The sequence below is a fragment of the Fukomys damarensis genome, unplaced genomic scaffold, assembly GCF_012274545.1.
Source record: "Fukomys damarensis isolate Sample0158 unplaced genomic scaffold, DMR_v1.0_HiC HiC_scaffold_23, whole genome shotgun sequence".
Lineage (NCBI taxonomy): Eukaryota > Metazoa > Chordata > Mammalia > Rodentia > Bathyergidae > Fukomys > Fukomys damarensis.
Genome location: NW_022900935.1, coordinates 15,786,737 through 15,814,522, shown reverse-complemented (window position 1 = coordinate 15,814,522; position 27,786 = coordinate 15,786,737). Strand labels below are relative to the sequence as shown.

Genomic DNA, 27,786 nt, shown 5'->3' with positions numbered 1-27,786 from the left:
CCCAGAGCATCACGGAGTGGCAGAGGGTGTGAACCGGAAGGACCCTCAGAGACTGCGTTCAGCCTGGGAAGGCTGACACAGCGGGGAAGTAGCAGCGGGGAGCGGCAACGTCACGATCCCGGCTGGCCCTCGGCGCTTTCTACTAAATCCTTCCGGTAGCTGGGTACTCTAGCTCCGGCCTAGCAACCCGAGCCCTGCCCAGGGTTGCATAGCAACATCCCTAGATCCTAGCAACCACCGGACACGCCCCCTAGCAACGTCACGCCTAAACTGTGCTGCGGGTCCTTGCGGGCAAGGGGCTTGTGAACTAAGGCCAGAATGTGAGTGGGGGGCGTGTAGCTCAGCTCCCGCTTCTGAGCAGGCCGCAGGATTTCGCGGTCCACCCGGAGCCCTCTCCTGGAGAGTGAAGTGTTAAAGGACTGAGCTAACATCCCCATTTACAGAGGGGCAAACTGAAGTTCAGAAAGGAAGGCCCTCCCCAGAGGCCACAGCTTGTTCTTCCCTGCACGCCCTGGAGAGAGCAACCCCGGGCCTTGAGAGGAGGGATGTATTGCCCTCTTCCTATCCCGACAGCGTAAGGAAAACCACTCAAGTTGCAGACTTCGATTCAAGCTGCAGGTTTGCATAGTAATTTGCATCATTTGCATACAGCGTGGTGGCTGTAGTGTTTCCTCGCCCCTCCAAGTCAGAAAAGTTCCCAAAGGAGTCCCGCTCCCTTCTGGGTTTCACCCAAACAGATCCTTCTCCCTCTCCCCACCTGCACTCCACCCTCATCACTCTGCCAGTCCTTCCTAAATTCTCTCACTCCGCCCCCTGCTCGGCCTCGGTCCTGACAGACCCGACCTCCATCCCAAGGCTGAGGGCCCCCTCTGCTGTCGGCTGCGGGTAGGGCAACGCACAGCTCGTTGGGTAGAGGAGGGACTCTCCCAAGAGCCATTGCCCTTCTCAGTTCAGCAGGGTCGACAGCGAAGTTCACACGGGTGGATTTACAGAAACGGTGAGCAGAGGGGACCCCCTCCTCCAGGCTCCGGGGTAAAGAGTGGTGTCCTGCTAGGACTGTCTTCCTTTAGCCAGGCCTGCTTCCTTGCTTCCTCTTCTTCCTTGCTCTATCTAGCCAGGGCCAGCTCACCCCAGCTCAGTCCCTGAACTTAGCTAGTCTGAAGGGCCCACCACTTTGAGACACCTTACAATGGCAGCATCTGCGAGGAGCTCGCCCGGGCCCAAGGCCAAGCAGCACCTTCCAACCCTAGCATCAGCCTCCAACACCTGAGGCCTAGACCCTTGCCTTTCTCCCGTACTTTTCTGGGAACTAACAAGAGAAAGAAGTCACCCTCAACAGAGATCTACCGCAGACATGCAATCAGACATGCATGGATACCCACACACCCACACACAGGGAATAGGGGATGTTTTGTGCTATCTTCCTATTGATGGGGGGGGTGTTGGTACTTAGAAGTTTAAAAAACACTGCACCTTTCCTCTGTTTGCTCCCTAGCAATCTCTAGGTGCCTGTCCCCTGGAACCCACTTCTCTCCCTCTCCGCTGCCTGGTCCTGCCTGCTCTCCCATCACCTATCCTTCCGCTCAGTTCAGAATATTTGGGAAATGCTCCCAGATGCTCTCATGGCAACAGCTGTGCTCTGGGGCAGTGATGGTTTGGCACCAGTGACTGGTAAGGTTGCACATCCGTACACACAAAAATTCCCAGAGACCTTAAACCATTTGTCTGGGATTCTAGTCTCTCCTAGTCAGCCAACAGATGCAAACCTAACTTTGCCAAATTCTTTATTAAACCAAAAACCAACACCAGACTACAGAACAGGAAAAAACCAGGGCAGATAGGGAAAGCTGACCCTTCCTTCCTCCCTCTACCCGTCTCTCCCTGGTTCAGCACTAGAAAGGGAATCAAAACCCCTGTTCTAATGGATAACCAGGGTCAGGCCTTTCTAGGAAAGGGATACTTTGTGCCAGCTGCAGGGCCCAAAGAGGGGTGAGGGGCTGGCCCAGGGATCTCTGGAGCTGCAGGGGACTGGCAGACCTGGTCATGAGTCCCTGGGGCTGCAGGGGGCTGAGGAAATGCTGTAGGGGTTGGGAGAAGATCCTGGCCTGAGGGCCTCAGGGAGGCTTGGAGTTGTTGATTCATGGTCACCAGGGTCCTGAGGTGCTGGAGTAGGAACCCGTGATGGCAAGAGGCCCTGTGAACCTGGTGACCATACCCAAAGTCACTGGCAGCTGGCACTGCTAAATAGGAATGCTGGGGCCAGTACCAGCCTAGTTCTGGGGGCTGTTTCCCGTGACACTGCCAGGTTTCAGCCTCTACCCATGGTTTTCCCCGGCCTCTGGGGAACTTCTGCCAAGCACAAACTTCCCCTGGAGATAGGGTGCCCTTGTCCTGGCTCTGCTGCAGGGAATCCCCTTGGGGAAGATAGTCTTTTGGAGCCCAATCTGGCTTCTTGTCCTCTGGTTGGTAGCATCTCATCTCCACTTTCTTGTTGAAGGAGACTATCTTGTGAACCTTCCTCCGAACAGTGCTGGACACAGCTGTCTTTGGAAGCCCTTCTTTGGGGAGCAGCACAGCCAGCAACAGACTTGAGTGAGTGGTTTCCAGACCTGAGGAAAGAAGGAGGGAGAGACCTGTGGACTGGTGGGAAGACAACAGAACCCCCAAAGCTGCACTGTATCTGCCACAGTGTGGAGTTTAGATCTCAAGCGGAGCTTCCCAGAAGTGAGCAGGGACCAATGGGAGGCTGGGAAAGTTGGAGGGTAAGTGTGTCTGGAAAGATTTAGTCTCAGGGAGATTAAGGTTATTCTGGCTGATGGCGGGGCAAGGATGGATTGATCCCAAGGTTCTGTGCATTCAAAGTCTTCCTCATTGTTCTAGGACACGCAGCCCAGAAAGGCCAATCAATTTGTACCACAAAGGGACAGTCAACCCCAGAGTCCCCAGCCCTCCTCCCCAGATGCCTTCCCTGGAATAATCACTACACAGAAGCCAGACTTCACCCAGCACAGCTTTGGTGAAACACCTGTCCCTCCTGTCATTAGTGACATTCTCAATTTGTAGGTCTTGTCTCTGTTCAGCTGCCCCTAGGTCAAATGTGGCTATCCCAAAGTTTCTATGCAGCAGTGTCTAACTGGACAGGCAGTGTGAAGAGCCACTTTCTGGAGCCAAGCTGCCCGGGTGTGAAGCTGGCTCTATGACTTTGGGCAAGTCATTTGCCTTTTCCCTAACTCGGTTTCCTCATCTGTGAAATAGAGAATCTAAGATCACTGTTCTGATAGGGCTATTTTGAGATTAAAAGAATTCATCTAGGTAAAGAGCTGCGGCGCACATGCTTATCACGTTTGAGGCCCAAAGTTCAACGCCTTGCCCCAAAAAAAGAGGAGGAAGAAAAAGATGACTTCATCTAGGTAAAGCATTTAGAACCATGGCTGGCACACAGTAAGCAACATTCAAGTATAAGCTGCTATTATTTTGGCAGTGCTAAGGCTCAACCCCAACCACATGCACACATACCAGGCAAGCGCTCTGAACTAAGCCGCACCCCTAGCCTGCACTCTTACTGTTCTTTGTCCCATCTGCATGTGGCAGGCATTCTCTGCAGTGTGCCTGTCTCTGCTGAGGCACAGGTGACTGTGTCAATAGGGCCCAATCTGCTCACCAAGTCAGGGGAGGCAGGTGTGCTGCGGGCACTGGGCACTTACCTGGGCCACCGAGAGAGCGCAGTCTAGTGGGCAGCGGCTGAAAGGCGGGCAGGGGAAGCAGGACCACCCCCATGTGCTGCACGGAGGCCAGTCCATGGCACTGCTTGTTGTTGAGGTAGGAGAAGAGCAAGCGGCAGTTCTGGGTGTCCCGATCGCCCTGGGGACACAGTCTGACCACGGAGACATCCTGCAGGTGCAGGAGGAGAGCAGCTGAGGTCCTCTTTGTCTGCAGACATCTAAACCTCTGAGAACCCTGTAGAAACTGTCCCCATTTCCCAGTGGAGAGAGCAGAGGGACCTGCCCAGGTCACTCAGTGAGTCTGCAGCCACACAGGGAAGTGGACCTGCATTTCCCAAACCAGCCTTGTGCACCAGGGATTGAGGGGGAGGGAGCAAGGGGGAAGGGTCGGGGACCAGGGGAACAGGGATGCCCAAGAGAGACCCGTTACCTTGGCCTCAGCTGGAGCGATGCTGGTCAGAAGGTCCCAGACAGTGCTAGGGGGGATGCGGCCTGCTGAGTGAATCACCTCGGGCAGAGCCTGGGGGCAGGTGGAATGGCCTTAGCCCCCCAGCTCCCCATCTTTTCAGGCAGACTCACTCCCAGCCACCCGGAAGGCCAAAGCCTGATGCAAGGAAGACGGCTAGGCAGTATCAGACCCCTCAGTGGCTGCCCAGAGAGCTCTCACCACCCCAGAGGCCCATGGCCTGTCCTGCCCAATCTCCTACAATTTCTCAAAAGCCCCCACTCCCTCTGCTAGCCTGCCACCCTCATCCAACACGTTAGCTGATCATTCAGTCATTCAACGATAACTTCTAAAACTCTCCCCTAAGACAGAGCAGCACCAGATGTCTCTCTTGAGCCCTTCTTGCTTTAAAGTGCTTCATCTTCTGTGTCTCCACAGAAATGGGGCTGGCATCTCATTTGTCCTGATGCCTAGCACAAAGCCAGGCCCAGAGAGGGTAGGATGAGTAACAGAATACATGGGTGAATGAGCAAGTGGGCGGCTGAGGAGCTCACTGCAAAGAATATGAGGGAGCCGCTGGAGAGCAGGGCTGGCGAACCTGGATGAGCCGACAGCTGTGTCCTGAGACCAGCTGGGCCCTGGCCCGGAACCGCTTGATGGAGAACATGTCCAGTGCCCCCTCCCAGGGAGCGGGGCTGGGCAGGGCCTTTGTGGACCCAGCAGATGTCTGGTACCTAGAGGGAGAGACAGATGGACAGAGTTAACTAGAGTGGGTCATCAGGACCACCTAGCACCCCCTTCCTTGCTGTGTCCCCACTGCGAGGACCAACTCTGGTCCAAGTATGGCCTTGGGCAGGGAAGAATTGGGATGATCTGCTCCACTGTACACATGGGGAAACTGAGGCAGGAAGACTTGCCCATGACCGTACAGGAAGAAAAGCCCCTGCTGTGTATGTCTGCTGCCCCAGATGGTGGACTCCCCCACCCACCCTTCAAGGTTGCCACCTCCCGGCTCCAGCCCCACACCTGTCCGTAGGAGGTGTCTCCCTGGCTCTGGGCATCTCGGGAGAGGACACGGGAGCCGGGCTTGGGGCTCTCTGGAAGGCATTCTCCCCCCTGTTCCTACAGGCTCTGGAGAAGCCTGGCAGCTCACTCAGAGACTCTGCAAACAACAGAGGAGCCAAAGGAAGCCACTCAGGCCTTGAAGCAGAGCCCCTCACACTCCCGAACACCTCACACCTGTACAAATATGGCAGTCAGGGTCCAGGAAGTGGTGATGGTGCTGTTTCGTGATGTCCCCCAACAGGACAGGCAGGACCTGTGGACTGCAGTCTCCGGACACCTCAGGCTGCTGCAAGGCAGAGAAGCAGAAAGGGACAAATAGGAAAGTGGTGGGGGAAGTCAGTGAGAAGGGACTTCCGTCGGTAGGAAGCGTCAGGGTGTGGCTTATTTCATTTTCCTAAGTAACATTTTCATCACAAAATATTACGAACTTGGAAAATACAAAAATTTGAAATATTTTCCAAAATCACCCCTTGTCACACCATTCAGACAACTGTCGACAGGCTGGGCACTGCTTTATAATGGGCTTTCTGTACACAGGGTGGGGAAGGGGTCCTTTTGCCAAAACAGCTGAGGTCGAATATCCAACTCCGTATCTTTATTCTGTCCATTAACTGTGGCAGAGGCCTTTGCCACATTATCTAGACCCTGGTGGCACCACTGTAGCGTACATGTCATTTCTGTCACGTCTGAGTTGTTTCTGGGTTATCACTAAAACGTGAGAACGTATTTTCCTAAATTTTACATTCTTTCCTTGAGTCAAGCTCTCAGAAGCAGATAACAGAAGCAGGGAGAATGATTGTTTTAAAGACCCTTGCTAGGCAGGCATGGTGACGCACACCTGCAATCCCAGCACCCTGGGCGGCAATGCCAAGAGGATTGAAAGTTCGAGCCCAGCCTGGGTAATCTAACAGCTTAGTGAGACCTTGTCTCAAAAAAGAAAAACAGGGCTGGAGATGAGCTCACTGCGAAGCCCCTGGGTTCAACCCCCAGTACCCCCGCCCCAAACACATACAAAGATTCAATGCCCAGTGCCAAATCATTTTTCCCTCGTAACGAAAACAGCTATAAACACACACGCACACACGTGTGTGCACACACAAATGTTGCTTTAGGAAGCTTTAAGAAGATTCTGAAACTCTAGCTTCGCCTTAGAGCAGTGCCACAGCACAGGCTGTGGAGTGAAACAGCCCAGGTTCAAATCTCAGCTCGAGCGCTGCACACTGCGTGACCCTGAGCCAATGGCTTCCAGTTCCTCCTCGCAGAAACAGCACAGCAACAGCCCTCACCATGTAGGTCACTGCATGGTTTGAATGAGGTACCGCTGGTAGGAGGGACACACGGCAGGTGTCTAATACAGAGCACGGATTGCTCCCCGGTGTCACTTCCCCTCCCCTGTGCCACCTCTCCTCTCTCCTCTCAGTCTTCCCAGCTCCGCCCCTGCACTGATATTCGGTTTATTCAGGAAATTTGGCTTTGTTGGGGAGCAGCCACACCGCCTTAGGACGCTGCTCTGCACGGGGAGTGGTTCTCCTTGGCCTAGACATCGGGGTGGGAGGTGTGGGGAGCAGACAGTTTTACCGTTCACTGCCATTTCCCCAGGGCCCATCGCCAGCGGTGCTCGATAAATATGTACTGCATGCACGAGTAGGGGTGTGGGGCCTATCCTGTACCCTCTCCCCGACACACAGCTGATTAGAGCCACGTGACATGCGACCCACAGAACACCCAAGCCAAGCCAGAGTGGCTTTCCTCTGAGAGTGACTGAAGTGAGCCAAGGGGAAACTCTGGGTGTCCTGTTAATGAATTCTGGGGCTGCTGGGCCACCGCGTGAGGCTCTGTGCAAGATGGAGGCTGGCGCAGGAAGGTGCAGGATGTGCACAAGGGTGGAGCCCATTCCAGGGGATGAGGGGAGGCCTAGACTCTGGGCCCTCCTCCAGAAGCCAGGGCAAGTTCCAGGCGGCCCTCTGGCTCTACCCGCCTTGGTGCTGGGTGGCTCCTTGCCCAGCCCAGCTCCAATCCACCAAATATAGCAAGTCTCTTCCTTACATCTGGAAACATCGCTGCCTGGAGCAGCACAGCTCCCCTGCTTGCCCACCACAGAACAGGCAGAACCTGAGCTGAGGGTGGGACGACTGCAGAAAGAGGCCTTCGTGCCACTTGTGTGTGGCCTTGGAGTTAGGCTAGGAGGGGATGACCGGCATGGAGAAGGTATAGAGAGAGACCCAGGCCGTCCCTGCTTTACTGGGAGCAAGGTGGGTCTCAGAGCAGAAAGGTGACTTTCCCACAGCCACAGTTAGCGAGATGAGGTGGAGGTTCCTTGCACATGGGTCCCACTGGCACCAGCTTGTGCCCTGCTTACCACCAGCTCTTCCAGGGTCAGCATCTGGTCTGCATCCCGCAGAATCTCCACCTCACCCTTGTGGGTCAGTTTGGAGGTCGGAAGTCCGCGTGGCTCCTTCTGTTGCTGCACAATGATCTCTAGTCCCTGAAGAAGCCGGCATGGCAGGGTTAGGGAGGTCTCTGGCCAGCACTAAAGGCCCAGGATCCCTTTTCTCCCTGGAGGACCCTCTGCTGGGCTCCCTCCCACACTGGCCACTTCCCTCCTCCATCGATGCAGGAGGATCTGGTCTGCTGTTCCTCTCACCTGGAAAGCTGGCCACCCTCAGCCCTGCCTCTCCAGGTTCAACTCATTCACCCTCAGCTCAAAGCCAGCCTCCTCCAGGAAACCTTCCTGAACTCTGCTTTCCCCTGCAAGTCAATTCTGCCTCTAATCACGCTTCCCCCTGTGCTCTGGGGAGGCCAAGGCCAAGAGGAAATTTCCAGTGCAAGTTCTGAGTCCCAGTGGGCTGGTAATGAAGACTCAGAAGGTAGTACGGCCTTGGGCCAGCACTCCACACCTTAAGCCTCAGTTTATCTATTCACTGGTGATTCAATTAAGAGCATTATATCAAATAGCACATGCAGAGGGCCTGGCCTAGACTGAGGCTCACAGTAAATGATCAACGTCACCCTGCCTGAAATGCTTCTCAAAGGCTCCCCTCTCCTTTTCTAACAGTCCTGGAGGACAAAGTCCTACCTCCCCGGCAGCTCAGCTTCAAGGGTGGGGCCTGAGTAGTCACGCAGAGCCCTGCACCTAGTAGGGGCCACGCTTGGTTTAATGCTTTGCTGTCATCACCTTGAAAATGTTCATGGTTGTTGAACAAAGGGCCCCACATTTGCAGGCTGCCTTGGCCCTGACAAATTACCTAGCCGGTCCTGCACCCTGGGCCCACACAGTGCACAGACAGAAGCTCAGCCATGAGTGGACAGATGCACCGAATGGACTCTGGTTAGGAATTCTGCTCAGCACAGCGTCTTCTGGATCAGCACCTCAGCACCCTGCCCTATCCCAGGGCATCGGCCCTTGATCAGGTGTGCCCCAACAAGCATCAGGTGAACATGGCTCAGCCCATACTCTCCTTGTCCGAGTGCTCCTGGGACCCTGGTCTATGGGGGTGCTGTGGGGTGCCTGGGATACCAGGAAGATGTGCAGCTTTTTCTGGGGCTTCTGAGGCTGGGAGGAGGGGAGGGGCACTTGGAGACTTCCCACCCTGGACTCCGGACTCCAGAGCAGTGGTGGCAAACCTAGGGCCAGCGTGCTGCAGTGGGCTGTGTCACTGAAAGCTTTAAAAGGTTCACCGTCTCTGCTCTAGACCATCACTGGGTACCCTGCCCCCATTACCCAGCTGGCTCCACAGAAAGCCAAGTGCGCCACCTCTGCAGAGCCCTCTGTCCCCAGTGTCTCGCATTCCTGCCTCTTTTCCTACTTTTCTACCAGGAAGGTCTCCAACTCTCTCCCCATCAGCCTTCTCTCCTTGGTTGTGTTACTCTGCCTGGTGCTTCCCTGCCTCTCCATCTGTCTTCTACTCTGCTCTCTCCCCAACCCGTGGGCCACCCTCTCCTTCTATCTTGCTCTGCCCCAGCTCTGTACAGCTCACCCTTTTCTCCTCCTGGTCCCGCCAGCGGGCCAGCTCCTGGGGGGCCAGCTGGACTGAGCTCATCCGTACCAGGTCATGGGGGATGATGTCTCCATGAACCACTTTGAGAAACAGGTCCTGCAGGGACAGGGGGCAGAGACCACACACACCACACTGAGTGCTCCCACCCCAGCATCTTGCCAGCATGTGGAACCCTGAAGGGAGAGCCTAGCCCAGGGCCAATGCCCCACTCACCGGGTTCCTGGGGTCACGAAGGTTGAAAAGCAGGCTGCGATACTTGGTTTTGTATCGGCAGCTGGTGCCCTGTGTGAGGTCAAAGAGGGCTGTCTCGATGCCAGCAGCGATGCCCTCCACTGCCTCCTCATTCAGCCCCAGGTCAGGAAGCTCCTGAACGCTGTGGGGACAAGGGCAGGGCTGAGGGAACTCACTGCCTGTGGTTATCCAGGCTCTTAGCCCCAAGGGGAGACGTGTGGGTGGGAACAGGATCTGGGCCAACTCACTTGTTATGAGCGTTTTTCTACAGGGGCCTGTTTAGTCTCACCCACCTCTGTGAGGAAGAAATATGGCTGTTCTCCCTCCAAAGATGGCTGAGACTGAGGAGACCAGAGCCTTGCCCAGGGCCCCATGACCAGTGACAAAGCAAGATTCAAATCCAGATCCCTCTCTGCCCATGCTCTGTCCCCGGCCCCTGGAGCTGGAGAAAGTGCAGAAGGGAGGAAGCAGGCAAAGGTATCAGCCGGGGAGGAGGATGGAGGCAACCTTGAATCTGCCACTGATTTGCTGTGTGGCCTCTGCAAAGTCATGCACTCACTGAGCCTCGGTCCCACCATCAGTAAAGGAGAGCTCTTGGCTTCAATCTCTCAGACGCTCCCAGCACAGACTCTCATTGTGCTGGGAAGCATCTGCTCCAGTGACATCCACAGGACCTGAGCTGACACTGGGAGCTGTAGTAGCTAAAGGGAAAGCAAGATCTTGAAGCCACAGACACTCAGGTTCAAATGTCAGCTCTCCACCAGCTTGGCTGTGTGGGCCAGCAACCTCTGAGCTACTGAGTGGGGTTAGTCACACATACAGAAGCCCTCAGTGCTGGCCTAACCCAGGAGGCAGTGGCTTGCAGGGCAGCCTGTGGGAACAGAGGGGAAACAGGGAGCAAGGCCTTACCGACTCCACAGCGCCTCCCACAGGGAACGGAACACAGTGACCCGTATGTCAAGATTCAGGGCTATTATCTCCTCTCCGGATTGAAGCTGAGCTGTGGGGAGAGAGACTCAGGTGCTCCTGGAGGTGCCAAGGGCATGAAGAGGGGCAGACTTGAGGGGATGAGGCAGACAAGTGGGGGGGGTTCCCCCATAAGTCTGAGAGTCGAGCCCAGCCAGCCAGCAGTCCCCCTCCTTTGGGGAGGGACTTTAGGCTGATGAGGAAGGAGACAAAAAAACTCCAGCAGGGGCCACCTGATCCCTGAATCCTCCCACTCCCAGTATCCCCCCTCCATAGCCTCACCTGAGTTCTTTGCCACCTCTAGAAAAGGCTTCCCTTTCACAGCCTCCTCTGGGCCACCCTAGAGGGAGAGAGGAGGAGCTGAGGCCCAGCCTGTGGCCCAGCGGACACTGCTTCCTGCCTACTCCTGCCTAATCCCTGATGCACTGCAGCTATGGGGGATTATGTGGCAGGGACAGCCACACTCACCCCTGGACACTCAGACACAGAGGAGGGGGCCCTGAGGGGGCAAGGAACAGCTTTACAGAGAAGGGAGGTGCCAGAGAGGCCTCCAGAGTCCCATGCTGTCCCTCCTGCAGGAGACAGACAGGACTCCTAGGGCAGCAGGACATGCTGGTGACTGTGGCCTCTCCAAATGCACCCCTTCTCCGCCCACATTCAGATGAGAGCACACAGTGGGACCAGCCTGGCACATGGAGGCTAACCCCGCCCCTGGCTACTCTGTGAGACCCTGAACAAGCAATAGCTGTCTCTCTGGCTTCGGTGAGATCTCTGCGAATCAGGGGTGGATCAGGATTAAGCAATGTAACCTGTGAATGGAAGCTGGCTATGTACCTGGCCTGTAGCGGGGCCCTGGGCCATGGGCCTTTTCCTGGTTCTGGGCTTCTGGGAAGGTGCCGCTGAGCTGTTCTCCATCAAGTTGTCCAGAGCCTCCAGCTGTGGCGGCTGCTGTCCCCCTGCCTGGCCATGGCTGATGGCCCCCAGCAGCTGGATTGCTGCCTCAGAACCCAGCTGCAGGGAGACAACACTTCAGAACCTGCCCACAGAGCCACTGTTCACGTAAGCTCTGGGAGGACAGAGAATGCATCTGTCTTGGTCTTCACCGTCTTCCCAGTGTCTCCAAAAGGCCCGGCCCTTAAAGGGTTCAACAAATGGCTGCCAACTGCTTCTGCACCAGGAGAAGAGCAAAGAACGGTCACATTCTTGCCCTTTTTCCTCTCCCGGCCCTGGCACATTCACAGTTGACTGGGCCCTGCTCTAGGACTCTCCTCACCCTTCTTCTGACCAGAGATGTACCTTGTTGGGATCCACTCCCTCCTCCTCAAAACTCAGTTGTGCCCCTTTCAGGTCACTGACCTGCTCTTTGCCTCTCCCGAGGCAGCTGCATGCAGCCGTCCCTGCTCTACAAGGCTGCAGATCACTCCTCTCTGGCTCCGGAGAGAAATCCCTCCAAGATCACTTAATCCGCAGAGCCCACTTTGGTCTTTCAATGAGCTATGGAATCTATTCTGCTTCCCTTTTCATTGTGGCTGCTAGGAAGCTCAGTATTCATTTTGAGCCAAGAAGTTGTATATTTCCAGGATTGGTAGAAAGTAAGGGATTGATAGAACAAGATTTGCCACCTTCTCCTTTTCATTGTTTAGGCCTTTATTCCATTTTCAGCATGTTCTTTTAATTTATTTGCAAACTACAGAAGTTATTTTGAAAGCAAGTATGTCTAAAAACTAACCCTTGAATGATGATAGAATGGTCAGGTTGCAAAGTATGGGGGAAACTAAAAGTCTAAGCTTGAGCATCACAGAGGAAGGGAAGTACTGGGGTGCACAAGAGAAGGGCAGGCCAGGGGAAAGTCTGCTTCTACCCACCCCACACCTAGGCAAAGGGAAGAAGAGGGACAATATCAAAAAAATGTAAAAACCTACATAACACACTCGCTTCACCCCACAGGGCATTTTTACTTCCTCCTTGGAGAGAGAAAGCATACAGAGATTAGAATCTAAAGGACCCTGTGACCCCCCCCACCCCCACACACTCCCGGACAGGGAATCGAAAAAGACACTCGTCAGAGGAAGGGAAGTACTGGGGTGCACAAGAGAAGGGCAGGCCAGGGGAAAGTCTGCTTCTACCCACCCCACACCTAGGCAAAGGGAAGAAGAGGGACAATATCAAAAAAATGTAAAAACCTACATAACACACTCGCTTCACCCCACAGGGCATTTTTACTTCCTCCTTGGAGAGAGAAAGCATACAGAGATTAGAATCTAAAGGACCCTGTGACCCCCCCCACCCCCACACACTCCCGGACAGGGAATCGAAAGGAAGACACTCGTTTTGAAAGGATGTACAGCATTCACTGGGCTGGCATTTCTAACAAAAAAGCTGGGCACAATCCAATGTCCATTAAAAGGGGAATGGTTAATAAATGGTGACACATCACACTATAAATTTAATGTGGCTGTTCAAAAGGGTCAGGGGGGTCACAGAAAAATTCACTTTTTACTGGGGCTTCAAAGTAGCCAGCCCCGGAGGAGGCACATCATACAGGATCTTATTAAGGTTCAGAACAACACCAGGAGAATGTATTGTTTCGATCCTACCTCTTTACAAGTGAGGAAACTGAGGCTCAGAGGGGCCCTGAAAAGTCCTATACCTACTAAGCCGCACAGCTAGTGTTAGAACCTAGTTCTAGCTGACTCTAAGGCCCCAACCACACAACCACTGAGCTATGTGAAGATATGAAAGGATTTGTGAAAAGATGTCACAGTGTATTACTGGGAGAAAAAAAACGGTTAAGGAACAATGTTGCAAAAACCCATTTATGTAAATATATATTTATAGATGCATAATGGAAGTTATCTCTGGGGAATGAAATTCCAGGGAGACTTTCATTATCTACATGTATACTTGGATATTTATGTTATTCAAAATGAGCATGTATTTCTTCTATAATCAGAAACATACTTTTTATTAAAAAGCAAATGCAGAACAGTATATGCAGTATGCTACCATTTGCGTTGCAGAGAGAATGAATTTTTAAATTTGTGCTTGCTTGAATACACATAAAAAATCTCTGAAAGTATCCACAGAGCCTAATCACCCACTGCCAGTAGGGAAGGGCCTGCCTGGGTGTTGGGAGAGAGCTTTTCACTTTTTTTTTTTTAAACCATGGAATGAATCAGCCTTTCAAAAAAGTAATTGAGAAAGAGGGAGAATAAAATGAAAACAGGGGACATCTGAGGAAAAAGTAACAGGAAAGATATTAAGACCAGCCCTTCACAATTTAAAGTCTTTTGCTCGGCCCTGTCCTCAGGGGTCCCCAACATAAGGGTTACGAGGCTCGAAACAACAGGCAGCAGAATAAGCAAAGACTTTAGATGTTGGATGAATCCAGCCAGAATACAAAATATGCATGTACAATATATTTAAAGGTATAATAATAGGAGCCAAACGCATGAGAGACAAAAGGTTACTCCCCCACCAGCCACGAAGAGGCAGATTTGGTTGGGAACCAAAAACAACTTCTGGGAATAAAAATAAATAAGCATAATTAAAATGAAAAACTCTATATATAGGTTTAATAACATATTAGACACAGCTGAAACAAATCAGTGAGCTAGAAGATAGATTTAAAGAAATTATCCAGAATTTGGATACCCAGAACAACACAAAGATGGAGTGAAAGAGACTAATTAATCTAAGTAAAGTTCCAGAAGGAGAAAGGAGAGAAAAAGGGACAGAAGAAGTATCTGAAAACACATGTCTAAGAATTTTCCAGAACTGAAAAACAGAGAACAATTCACAGATTCAAAAAGTTCCATGAATCTCAAGCTCAAGCAGGAAAAATAAAAGGAAATCCACACCCAGACACATCCACACCAGTGACAAGGCAGTGCTAAATGCAGCATGAGAAAATTCAACCAAACTTTAAAAATGTTCTATTATTGTCAGTGCTTTACCTATTAGTTCATTTATTACTCACCACAACTCTATGAGGTAGGTAGTGGCATTGTACTATCATTGCCCTAATTTGACAGAAGAGAAATTGGGGCACAGAGAGGTGAACGGGCTTCCCCAAAATCACCCATCTAGCAAACCAGGGGGCTAGGATTTAAATCCAGGCAGTCTGATACTAGAACGCACACCTTTAACTTCCAGGCTATAATGCTACCCACTAAAAGACACTGTGTGTATAAAAGGATGGCAATTAGACTAACAGCTAACTTTCAATGGGTAATAATGAAAAGCAAAACATAATGGAATACTACTTCTAACCTGCTTAAAGAAAATAACTCAATTGTAGACCCAGGCAAAGTATTTTTGAAGAATAAGGATACTGAAGAGAAAACAAAACAAACGCTGTTGTTCTTGGTAAATTCTACTCAATAAATAAAATAATAAAGGATTAATGTGAGGCTGAAGAAAAATGATCTCACCTAAAAAGCTGAGATGGAATGAGGCATGCTGAGCAAAGAAAACAATAAATATATTAAATCTAAACAAACATTATAACAACAGTGTGCAACTTCTGGGACTAAAAAAGTAAGGACCAGTTCTACTTATGAACAACAGTACGTTAATCAGGATGGTACTTGCTTGGAATTAAAGCATTCTAAGATCCATGTCATTTCAGAGGAGGATGATAAAGATTTAAACTTCATTCAAGTTAAAATGTCTAAAAGAATCAACAAAGGGATGTAGATAACTTCTAAACTATCAGAAGAATAAAAAGGAAGAAAAATACTGAATTTTAAAGGAGACAAAAGTGGGAAAAATACAGAAATGCAGGACATAAAAACACAAATTAAGATTGTAGAAATAGGGTTGAGCGCGGTAGTACATGAATCTCAGCAATCTGGAAAACCAAGGCAGGAAGATCACACATTTGAGCCCAGCTTGAACAGTTTAGCAAAACACTCTTTTAAAACAAAACAAAAAGACAAAGGATGTAGCTCAGTGTGTGAAGCTTCAACCTCCAAGATGGTTAAAAAAAAAAAGAAAAGAAAAAGATGGTAGGCACAGATGCAAATAAATCAGCAGCTACAAGAAACTTAAATGAACTAATACTTAAAAAATTACCAATCTTTAAAGAAAGAAAAAACAATTATATAGATCTACTTCTAAAACAATATAATGCAAAAAGAAGTTAAAGGAAAAAGTGGAATAATGGGTTAACAAGAATATATCACCCAAAACAAAGATGTGGAACTATATTAAAATCAGATAAAACAAACTTTAAGGGAAAAATAACTAGAAGCAAAGACCTCAAAGCATAAGGATAAGCAGTTTCATCAGGGAGCTATAACAACTCAAAAACTAATCTTAAACAGAATCTAAAAAGCTGTAAAGCAAAAATCGACAGAACTACAAAAAATTGAAGACAAATTCACCATAGTAAAAGCATATACTGTATCTTTTGGTTTTTCCATTCTTTCTTTCCTTCCTTTCTTTTTCTTGAGATGTAGTCTTGCTACGTTGCCCAGACTGGCCTCGAACTCCTGGCTTCAAGTAATCCCTCCTATTATATAGCTATCGGATAACTATTAATCTATCTGACAAAATAATCAGTAAAGATAAAGAGATTTAATAAAACTAACATTAAAATGTGTACATACATATTACACCACTCCTCTAACAATTAGAGAAAACATTCTTTTCAAGTATATATGTAACATCTATGAAAATTGAGCACAGTGTAGGTCATAAAGCAAATATTAACAAATTTCAAAAATCTTTAATATTTTTTACTACTCAATAGAACTATAACACAATATTCTTTAGGGCAAAGAGGCAAATAAAATTAATTTTATATTTTATTTAACTCACTATATCCACAATGCTATCACTTCAACATGTAATCAATTTAAGAAACTATTAAGACTTTTTTACCTTTTTTGGTCATAAGTCTTTGAGATCCAGTGTGTACCTTACATTTACGTACATCTCACCATAGACTAGCCAAATCTCAACTGCTCAGTGGACTGAAATGGTGAGTGGTACTGTATCAAACAATTTGTAAGAAGACCACCTTCTCTGGCCACAGTTAGAAAGCAATAGCAACAGCAAACAGATAAGCTTAGAAATGAAGACATACCCTCTGAATAACACAAAGATCAAAGAAAAATCTCAATTAAATTACAAAATATCAAGATGAATAATGATAAGGAAGACTATATTAAAATCTGTGGGTGTTCAAAGATAATATTTAAAGGTGCATTTGTAGTCTGAATCAATTTTATTAGAAGGAAAAAATAAAACTGATGAAGCCAGCATCATTTTATTTTTTTCATTCATTCATTTATTTATTTATTTGGTACCAGGGATCAAACTCAGGTCCTTGCACTTGCATGGCAGGTGGCGAAACCACTAAGCCAAATCCCTGGCTCTATAAGCATCATTTTTAAATTTTCATAAAAAAAAAACCAGAATAACTTGAAAGAAAGTCAACACTGAAAACAAACATAAAAAAGGAAAGACCAGTAAAACCAAAAATTTGTTCTCCGAAAAAAAGCAATTCTCTACCAACACTGATTAAGGGAAAGAGGGATGGTACAAATGGGCAATTTCTGGAATGAGTAACTTATGAAGGCACATACATTAAAAAGACCAGAATAGGCCGAAGCAGGAGGATCACAAGTTCAAGGCCAGGTCTTGTCTCAACATAAAGTGTTTTTTAAAAGGGCTGGGGGATGCAGAGCTATTGCTTAGCATGTGCAAGACCCTGGGTTCAATTCTCAGTACAGTAAACACACACACAAAAGAAGACAAGAGGCTACTGTGAAATATTTTATGCCAATATGCCAATAAACTTGAAAATGCAGCTAAATATCTAGGAAGATATAAACTTACTAAAATTGACTCAATAAAAAAATAAACCTATAACAATAATATAAACTGAATCAGTAGAAAGGAAATGTCTTCCTTGAATAACACATTAGTCCAGGCTTTTTTTTTTTTTTTTGGTACCAGGATCAAACTCAGGACCTTGCGCTTGGGAAGCAGGTGGCGGAACCACTGAGCTAAATCCCCGGCCCAGCCCAGATTTTTTAAAAAACCAGTAGTGCTCCCAAATATCCAAGGACCAAACAATTCTAACCTCAGACAAATCATTCCAGAGAACAGAAAACAATCTGCAATTCAATCTGTGAGACTAGCAAAACCTTACAAGGTTAGTTTGAGAACAAATCATTTCAGGCCTGTTAATTCATCAAGTGAAATAGAAAAATTACCAAGTACTATCAACATGAATTCAGAAAATATAAAAAAGAACACTGCCAAGCTGTTTGTTTCAGGAAGGCAAGATTATCTTAACATTTGAAAAAAAAACTCATTACATTTACTACATTAATAAATTAGAGGGTAAAAATCATATTATCTCAAAAAATTGATGAAAACATATTTCATAAAATGCTCTGTGCACTCAGAATAATTAGCAAACCAGGAACAGAAGAAAGCTCCCTTAACCTGATAAAGAGCATCAACAGAAAAACATAGCAGGCATCACACTCATGGTGAAATGACCAAATATTCTTTAAAATCCAGAGCAAGTTAAGAGAGGCTCCTATCGCCACTTCTATTTAATGTTATACTGACAGTCTCAGAAAGCAGAGAAAAGATGAGGAGGTAGAAACATAAAGAATTGGAAAGGAAATAACAAAACTGTCATTCATCTATGTAAAAAAGACAAACTGTCATTTTCTACATATGATTGTCTACATAGAAGACGAAGTCCTAATAGGTAAATTATATGAATTAATAAAAAGGTTCAGCTAGATTTCTGGATACAAAATCAATAAGCAAAAAATCAATTGTGATTTTATGTGCCGGCAACAGCTAGGAACTGCAATTTTTCAAAGTTACCAGTTCATAAAAGAATAAAAAAAATACAAAGTGGAACAATCCGACATGATGTGCTTCTCCTGGAAAGAATACACCACCACCTACAAAGTTGCTTGAGCTGAAAAATTGAATCCAATTCTAGTCATCCCTCTAGATTCAACCACCAGTTTACAGGAAATACATATGACAGAAGATTATGTTTATGCCACAGGGATGTAATAAACTATAGAGCAAACAACCTCCTTTCTGCAGATTGCTGGGGAAAAAAATAAGGTGTGGAGGGAGACTCTGGACTAAAGGGTTAGTAAAAAACATACCAACCAACTGTAATGTGTGGCCCTCATTTGGATTGGATCCTGACATTAAAAGATGAACTATTAAAATAGCTCAATGTCTTTATGAGATTACTGAAAATTTGGATATTGAATGAATATTTGGTGATATTAAGAAACTACCATCAGCTTTTTGGCAAGGTAACACAGGCTGGCTGGTAGAAAGGAGTTAATTCCAAGGACCAGCAATTATTTTCTGTAGCAAGCCAGGAGTAAGTATCTTAGGCTTGCCAGTGACCAAGACTGTCTCGCCAGCCAGACTCTACCAAGGCTCTTGTGAGCCCTCCTCAGGATCAGGCCTCAACCTGTGTCCATAAAGATTTGAACAATCATTAACATAGCACTCAAGGCCACATCCCTAAGATGACCTCAGACCAGTGGTCATGAACCTATGGCATGCGTGCCATAGCTGGCTGTTTGTATCATTGAAAGCTCTAAAAGGGATGTCATCACCGCCCTAGACTCTCATAAAGCACCTGTCTGAGAAAACTCAGGGCTGCCCCAAAACCTCCTATTGGTTCACCAACCCTGGAGGAGTCCCCACGGGAGGAAAGAATCCTAACTTTGTCAATAGCAGACAAAACTGGCCTAAGCACATTTATATTGACTAACTCTGGAATTTTTTCACTTTCCTGATTCTACCAGCTCCCTCTTTGTCCTCACCCATTTCCCCCTTCTTTCTTTAAAATGCCCAGATACATCTATACAAACAGCAGCTGAGTTCAGTTGACACTGCACTGTTTTCCCTGCTGCAGTAATTACTGCTGATTAAAATCTGTCCCTACCACTTTAGCACCTGGCTTTGTTGATCTCTGACACTAGCTATATGATCTCTATCACAACTACGTAACTCTACCACTGCACCACGAACTTGGCCATAGATAATGTATCTTCTTTCTTACCAAACCAGGTGAGGGGTGAAACAGCCAATCCACAGCTCATAATTTGCCAGCCCCCACTTACAATTCTGCCTACTTTTGCATATATCAGAAATTTCCCAGGATAAAAAGGCATACACAGACATACACATTGGATTTAGGGATAAATCTGGAATTTATGGAGAAATGTAAAACTGTACTGAAAAACATGAAAGAAATTAAACATAAATACAGGAATATACTATATGGACTGGAAGACTCAATGTTATATAGATGTGAGTGTTCCTCAAGCAGAATTAGAGGTTCGATGTATTTCAAATCCAACTCCCAGCAGATTTGTGTGCGTGTGTGTGTGTGTGTGTGTGCACGCGCGCATATGCGTGTGTGAACTGACAAGCTGATTACAATACACGTGAGAAAGAGCAAAAGAATATGAGTGAAGACCTTCCCAAATACAACAAAATTGAGAGACTTATCAGAGTTCAATAATTGTTACTAAGCTACTAAAATAAAGAGGTGTAATATCAGCAAAGAGGTAGACAATTTGAAAGAGTATCAGGAGACCAGAAATCTAACCCCACATATATGGAAACTTGATTTATGACAGAGTTGGGGTCACATATGAGTGGGAGAGAAAGACAGAATGTTTCCTGAATGTTGTTGGAACAACTTGTGTATCCACATAAAATCTTTCATTAGATCCCTACCCCATCTCATTCACAAAAATCAGTCCCAGGTTGATTATAGACCTAAGTGGTTTTTGGTTTTTTTTGTTTGTTTGTTTTTTGTTTTTTGTTTTTGAGACAGGGTCTCACTATGTAGTTGAGACTGACCTGGAACTCACTATGTAGCCCAGGCTGGTCTCAAACTCACAGAGATCCTCCCGCCTCAGCCTCCCAAGTGCTGGGATTACAGGTGTGTGCCACCACACCTGGCTATAGACCTAAATGTGAAAGGCAAAACACAACGTATGAGAACATCTTGAGATAGAAAATTAATTCTTTAACTATATGAAATAACAATATAAACTATAAATGAAATATCTGATAAACTGAAATTTTTGAGATAAGAATTTCTCTTGCAATTTCACTTCTGAGTATATGCAAAGGAAGAACTGAAAGCAGGTGCTTAAGCATATATTTGTCTGCTAATGTTCTTCGCAGCATTATTCACAATAGTCAAAAGGTGAAATGCCCATTGAAAGATGAGCGGATAAACAAAATGTGGTAACATCCACACAACAGAACACCATTCTGACCCATTATGCCGAGTGAGATAAGCCAGTCACAAAAGAATCGTTACTGAATGATCCCACTTATACGGGATACCCAGGACGGTCAAATTCACGGAGACAGAAAGTAAAATTGTGGTTGCCAGGGGCTGGGGGTAAACAGGAACGGAGAGTTACCGGTAATAAGTTCAGAGATTCAGTCTGGGAAGATGAAACGGTTATGGAGAGGGATGTTAATGCTGCTTCACAGTGGCACCTCCATACTGGTCATTAATTGGTTCCAGGAGGCACAACGAATACCAAACAGATTGTTTTCTTTTTTGGTTTCTTTTTTTTGAAACAGGGTCTCATCGTGTAGTTCATACTGGCCTTGAACTCACTATGCAGCCCAGGCTGGCCTTGAACATGCAGCGATCCTCCTGCCTCAGCCTCCTACTGAGTGCTAGGGTAAAGTGCATCACCACGCCCGGCCCAAACAAACTGTTCGTACGGAGCTGTTCACAGCAGCATCATGTGCAGTAGGAAAAAAAACTGCAAACAACCCAAAGTCCACCTGGAGTCAACAAATAAGTTGAGGCACATTCATGAAACAGGATATGCACTGCTAACACTTAGGGTCTGTGTGATCTCAAGAAAATTACTTAATCTCTCTGCACTTTGGTAGGGATAATGCCAGAACCCACTTCATATGCTGACACAAAGAACATGACCATTATTCAAGTAGCTTCTAAAAGGTAAAAATTACAAAAAAAGAATTTTCTAAGCCAGGTACAGTGGCACACGTCTGTAATCTCAGCACTGGAGAGGCTGAGACAGGAAGAGTGCCGTGAGTTCAAGGCCAGCCTGAACTAGATAGCGAGACCCTTTAAAAAAAAAACACACAAAATAAAAAACAAAAAAACCTTCTAACAGTGCCTGGGAACACAGGAAGGTCTCTCTATAAAATGTTGATGTTCATAAGGTTCCTCAGCTTGGAGAGACCCTCCTGACACTTGATCAACACTACACTCTCTCCACTCCCATTCAAGCAATGTTGTCCCTGCTCATCTCTTTCACCTTATTCCTCCCATCTTGACCGCACCCTACCTATTCCTGTAACACTCCAAGCTGCTTCCTGCCTCAGTACCTTTGGACATACACTGCCTCCACTTAGTATGATCTTCTTGCCTTCTCTGTCTGCTGAACACCTACTTCCTTTGTCTGAACCCAGCTCAGAGCCCCTTCCCCTGCTCCACTCTGCTCTCTAGGCATTCGGAGCCCTCTGGACTTCAGTTTGCATTTTGACATTCTGGTTGCTGTCTCCTCCCACTAAACTGTGGTGTCCTTAGAGGAGCCTCTCTCCTTATTCAACAAATTATAATAAAGTCCCGTATATATTCAAACCTCTTAGGCAGGCCTTTGGCAGCATGGCTAAGGGTACAGACTCTGGAGTCAGATAGTTCTGGGGTCCCAATCCTGGCTCCACTTCTTACTTGCCAGGTGATCCTGAGTAAAGCCCTAATCTCTGAATGTCAGTTTTCCTAAACAGTAAAATGGGAGTATTATCACTGACTTGTCATGCTCTTACAAGGATCAAATGAGGTGACATATGAGAAGCTCCTGGCATACAGTAAGAACTCTAATAAAAAGAGCTTCCTTTTTCGCTCTGGTTCTGGGGATCGAACCCAAGGCCTCATGCATGCTACACACACACACACACAGAGGCTCTGCCACAGGGCTACACCCCTAGCCCAAAGAGCTATTCTTCTTCAGCCCAACCCCTGGAAAGCCTGGCTCCTGCCTCATGTAGCTCCTGATACCATGCATCTGCAGACAGCACACCTCGGGCCAAAGGAGATGAGCACCTCCCTGATCGCAATGGGCAGGCTGAGGTCAGAACAGGGGGCACTGACAGAGCTGCTCTCCCCACCCTCCTACATCATCCACAGAGCAGCTCCCAACCTGCCTGGCCACTCCAGGGCTGAGGACAGAAAAGAAAGATTCCCTGACTCCTGTCCTATATCCCTTACAAGAGTTTCAATTTCAAGCCAGAAGAATTCAATACAACCAAGATCTCTTATAGACCCCAGTAATACAGGGGAATATAGAGCCCACTGGATGCTCCCCATTTCACAGAGGAACCACCTAGGAGTCAGAAAGCAACATCTCTCACTGAACTCATCTGCCTGCCCCTGCTTCCAGCCACGCTGCTTGCAGGGAAATGCACTGTGGCCCTACAAGGAACTCTAGGCCAGTTTGGCACAGTGCCCACGCCTGCCCACACCCACTCAGCCTTGTCCTCAACCACCCACCCGCCCGTCCCTGTCACAGCTCAGCCTCAATTCTTCTCCCCACAGCTGGCACTGGTCACCATGGCAACGGGCTGTTTGGGAAGCTGTGGGTGACAGGCTGTGCCGCAGAGCCAAGGATGAGGCCGGGAGGACAGAACGACTGCGGGCTGCTTCAGGTCAAGGCAGGCAGGACTTGGCTCCTTCACCACACCTCAACACCCCCGCCGCACAATGTTTCAGACCCAGAATCCCAATTCTGGACCTCTGGTCCAAATAAAACACCTGCAGTGGGGAGAAACCAGATGTATCAGGATGTCTGCCCCAGCATCACTCACAGCAGGACAAAATCACACGTGTCCACAACAGGTAACACATCATGGCATCTTCCTTGTACCACACACTGCGCTAAATGCCAAACGTGTCATCTCGTTTCGTCCTCAGCATCACGCCATGAGGGAAGGAGCTAGAATCCCCACATTTTGCAGATGAGGGAATTATGCCTGGAAAGGTGAAGACACTTGCCTAGGTCATTAGCTAGTGGCAAAGCCAGGACCAGATGCCAGTCCATCCACCTCGGGGCCTCTGCTCTCTACACTACAGTGGCTGGAAAATAAAGAAGAAGCCGCGGCCCATCCTCTCCTCCTGACAGCACCTGTGGCTGTGACACATATGTCTATGGGCAACCATGACACAGGGTTCAGGAAAGGCAAGAACTCAGTAGAACAACGTGCACCAGCTTGGAAAGATCCTGAAACACTAGAGAGCCTCAAAAACAAAGTACAGGCCCCAGAACAACAGGCCACAGTGTAAGCCTGTTCGTGTAAAAAAGGCTCAGCGTGCAGATGTTTGTGTCTGTGCAGAAGCTCATAACAAGGGCACTGGAAGGACATAAGCCACGAGCAGCAGTTATCTCCAGGCGAAAGGCAACACGCCCAGGAGGCACTCAAAGGGTCTTTCTCACTCTCCGGTGATAAAAAATTAATTATGAGCAAAGCATAGGGATGCACACCTGTAAACCCAGCACTCTGGGTAGCTGAGGCAGGAAGATCACAGGTTTCAAGCTCAGCTGGGCACCCTAGCAAGATCCTGGCTAAAAATAAAAAATGACACATGTAAGGGTGATCTGGCTTGATGACATCTTTCACCCCAATGATCGCCAAGGTTGATTCGGCCGACCTGGCTGGCTAGGCGGGCGTCCCCTTCCTCCGACACGGCTCCGTGTGCGTCCTTCCTGAAGCCGTGCATTCTGTGCAAGAGGACAACCTTCCCTGATAGCTGAGCACCATTTCCTCAGTGAAAGACATACAAGGAGCTGCCCTCCTCCGCTAGATCCTCCAAACAAGTTCTCAAAATAAAAAATTAGAAAGAGATGGGGATATAGCTCAGAGCAAAGACCCTGGGTTCGATCCCCAGTACCACCAAAAAAAATGTTTTTAATTTTTTAAAAGAGCAATTATAAAACTTGATACATATGCTCCTGATTCCAGGTTTCAGCTGGGTTTTTTTTTTTGTTTTTTGTATCAGGGATCGAACCCAGGACCTTAAGCTTGCCAGGCAAGCACAGTGCCACTGAGCTACATCCCCAGCCTCTAGGTTTAAAAAAATATACATACACTCAGGAAAAAGATGGAAGAAGGAACCTATACCAAAATGTCTACAAGAGGGCTGGAGATGTAGCTCAGGGGTACTGCACCTGCCTTGCAAGTGCAAGGTCCTGAGTTCGATCCCCGGTACCCGGGGGTGGGGGTGTCCACAGGATTTAGTGCTGAATGGTGGCATTATGGGGATGTTTATCTCGTCCTTATCTTCTATGATGTATGCATGTGACTTTTTAAAGATCAATACTTCTGAACAACGTTTACAAAGACAATGCAACAGCATTCCTATATAACTAGTAAAAATAGCGATAAGCACACAGGAACCTCTTTGGCGCCTATCCCAATTCCACCCACCGGCTCACTAGCCTTCACCAGTCCTTTCACTTCTTGGAGCCTCAGCGTCCACCCCAGGGAAATGGGTACATTACCAACAGCGCCTACCTCCTAGAGCCGTTCGTTACAGAGTCTGAAGCCAAGACACTCAGCATAGTGCCAGCGTGTGGGAGGCAGGCTAGATGCTCTCTCTACCGTGCGGGTGAGGCGAAAGATGTATTGTGCAGCACAGGAAGTCTCAACACACGGCCTGGGTTTGTGGGCTGGTTTGTGTGGTTTAGAGCACTTGTCAGCCTTGTGAACTTGGATCTGTTTCCTTACCTCCTTGGGCTTCACATGAGGATTACACCCAAAACATCTGGCATATAATGCACATTCTACAGACGTGAAAAAAAATTCAATTGTGTGGAAAATACTAACAACACTCTGCGCCATCCTCCACTTTTGGTGCACAAACATGTTAGATGTGATTAACAAAGTTATTCACATCCTAAGTAAAAGAGCAAGAGAAAGGGAAGCAGCAGGGATAGGGAACATGCTGGGCACTCTTTCTGAAGCTGGGCGAGCCGGGAGAAGCTTATTAACTTCACTGAGCCTCAGTTTCCCCTTTTAAATTAACGGCTCACACTAAAGGAGAGCAAATTTAATATAAGTTAAGCAACACACCTTGTGCCTTATGCCATTCTAGGCACATTACTTTACACCATAACCTCAGTTACCCCTCCAAATAGCCCCATTAAACTGGCATTAGTATTTCCTTTTTTACAGATGAGAAAACTTTTAAGAGGTTAAAAAATATCCCAGGATATTCAGCTAGGAAGTGGGCAGAGAGACAAAATTTGAACCCAGGACTCACTGGCTCCAAAACCTCAAAAGAATTCAGTAAATGTTTATTTTCTCTTTCCTGTCTTGGTAGGCATCATTTTACATAAAATAAGCATGAGAGACGATGTTCATCAAGGGTCCATCTAGTTTAGCTCTATTACGTTCCACCACCAAGCAGAGTCAAGATTGGTGGCCTGGCTCTTTTTGTCCCAAACTCTTGGACTCAACTTACCCATCTAGGGCAGGCTTCCGGGCTGGCTTCCACTGGCTCCCCCAGGCAGGGGCCGTCTGAACTTCCCCCTGTGGGCTGCTCTTGGGCACAAGATGCCGGCTTCCTCCTTAGCTTCTTAGCACACTTGTCTCTTTTCTGCCACACAAATGGGCCTGTGCAGGCCTTGCTGGCAGTGGCCTCCAGGGAGGAAGTGAGTCTGCCTAAGGGCTCTAGGGAGCAGGAATGGGTGTCAGAGGGCGCAGCAAGTCCCCCCCCCCCCCCCGTTCTCCCTGGACGCCAGCTGGGCCTTGACCTCTGGCCCAGGCTGGCCATGTGGAGCAGCAGGGCCTTCCTCACTGCCAGCCCCCACCACATGCTCCACTTCCTGTTGCTCTGCAGAAACCCATCCTGGCACTCCCAGGCGCAGGGCAGTGAACTGATAGGTGTCCTGTGCGGCTGGCCTGTGGGACTCTTCCCAGAGCCGGCCAGGCCTGAGGGGGCTGCCTGTCCGGGCAGCAGGCAAGTGTTCAAACCCCGCAACCCCTGAGGCAAATCCTGCCTGGATCTCACCTGGATCTCCTGGCCTTGTGTCCTCCTGACACAGACGGCTGCAGGGGCCTCCCAAGGATGCCAGGTTGGTGCCTTCAAGGGGGCTGTCCACACCAGGGCTCTGCTCAAGCCACGAGACATCGCCAGTCCCCTGCTCTCCCCTACAACAGGACTCAGACTTCCTGCTTTTTCTTCTTGTCCTCGTAGGGGCTGGGCCTCGTGAGGTTGGCAGGGCCCATCCAGGGAACCCTTCTTCATTGAGCGTGGAGCTTCCTCGCTTGCCACCTGGAGCACTGATCCCTTGGTCTCCCATCTCTCTGGGGCTGGAACAGCTGGTCAGTTCCACTTCTGCTGGCCACTCCACGCCCGCCTGTGCTCTCTTTGGGAGACCAGGCAGAGTGTTACAAAGATTCCTGAGGCACCTGCTAGTTAGGATATCACACAGAGAGACTTGGAGCCTCTTAGAGCATCCAGTGCTCCCCTGTGGAGGCCCTGGGGGCAGCCGCTGGCTGGGACCCTGACCCACAGCCTGCAGCTCTACCCGCCTCTGGCTGGCGACAGCAGCAGCCCCAGCCTGCAGGCTGACATCTGGATGGGACTTGCCCCTGTGGACGCTCTTCCAGCGCAGAGCCCGACCCTGGGCCTCTGAGTCCATGCCTGGCATGGAGCCGGCTCCTACCATGACCTCCTGGAAAAGTCCGCATCTGTGTCGGGAAAGGAAAACAGGGTCTTCTGTGCTGGAGCTCCCTGAATCCTCCTCCTGGAACATGTCTCCACCGCCAGGGCCAAAAGCAGAACGCAGACCTGTGTAGAGGCAGACACGAGGCCTCATCATGAAAGGCCAGAGCAGCCAGCCCACCTAGGGCACCAGTGGTACCCGATTGCCCAGGGGGAGGGGAGAGGCCCACCTCCAACCAGACTGGCTTCAGTGGCCTGTAAGGTCTTCCCTGAGGGCTGACACTTCTGTTTAAATGGGAGGTAACACTTACTATTACCTACAGGTTTGTATACATTCTTTCATTTCATACCAGCGGATTCAAAGATGTCAAGTGACGCACCCAAGGACACACACGGAGGGGAGAACCAGGGCTTTCTCCCAAACCAAAAGCCCGGCTCTAAATCACTCTATGTGGAGCAAGCACAAAATATGTTCATGTCCTTCATTCCACTCTGACGGACACCTCACCCAAGGAAGCTAGGCCTGACCGCAGCCTTCCCCACCTGCGCCTCCACCGCCCTCCAGCGCAAGGACCCAGCAAAGCGTGGCATAGTCACGTGACGCGAAGAGGCGGGGCC

The 27,786-nt window shown here is 48.6% G+C and overlaps 1 protein-coding gene and 1 long non-coding RNA gene across 14 annotated transcripts; one reads left to right on the top strand and one right to left on the bottom strand.

The window, feature by feature from the left end:
• The first annotated feature begins 147 nt into the window (after positions 1-147).
• LOC104860420 lies at positions 148-3,524 on the top strand. Of its 3 annotated transcripts, XR_004518637.1 has the most exons (5): positions 148-618; positions 950-997; positions 1,496-1,671; positions 2,498-2,592; positions 2,881-3,524. It is a non-coding gene; the product is annotated as an uncharacterized LOC104860420 (long non-coding RNA). The 3 variants fall into 3 exon arrangements; XR_779676.2 differs by lacking the exon at positions 1,496-1,671; XR_004518638.1 differs by lacking the exon at positions 1,496-1,671 and having other exon boundaries at positions 2,498-2,724.
• Spocd1 (SPOC domain containing 1) lies at positions 1,719-27,776 on the bottom strand. Of its 11 annotated transcripts, XM_010621584.2 has the most exons (18): positions 27,712-27,753; positions 27,399-27,453; positions 27,170-27,294; positions 26,512-26,869; positions 25,963-26,171; positions 12,615-12,656; positions 11,262-11,438; positions 10,710-10,767; positions 10,371-10,461; positions 9,444-9,603; positions 9,210-9,326; positions 7,592-7,717; positions 5,407-5,518; positions 5,194-5,329; positions 4,766-4,901; positions 4,153-4,242; positions 3,705-3,891; positions 1,730-2,609 (listed from the first exon to the last, which is right to left on the bottom strand). In XM_010621584.2, the coding sequence occupies exons 3-18, from the start codon at positions 27,257-27,259 to the stop codon at positions 1,936-1,938; spliced, it is 2,763 nt and encodes a 920-aa protein (XP_010619886.2). In that variant the 5' UTR covers positions 27,260-27,294; positions 27,399-27,453; positions 27,712-27,753; the 3' UTR covers positions 1,730-1,935. The 11 variants fall into 11 exon arrangements, with proteins under 11 accessions (XP_010619878.1, XP_010619882.1, XP_010619884.1 ...); XM_010621576.2 differs by having other exon boundaries at positions 1,719-2,609; positions 26,512-27,294; positions 27,712-27,765; XM_010621580.2 differs by lacking the exon at positions 27,399-27,453 and adding an exon at positions 27,519-27,615 and having other exon boundaries at positions 1,719-2,609; positions 26,512-27,294; positions 27,712-27,747.
• Positions 27,777-27,786: the final 10 nt, after the last annotated feature.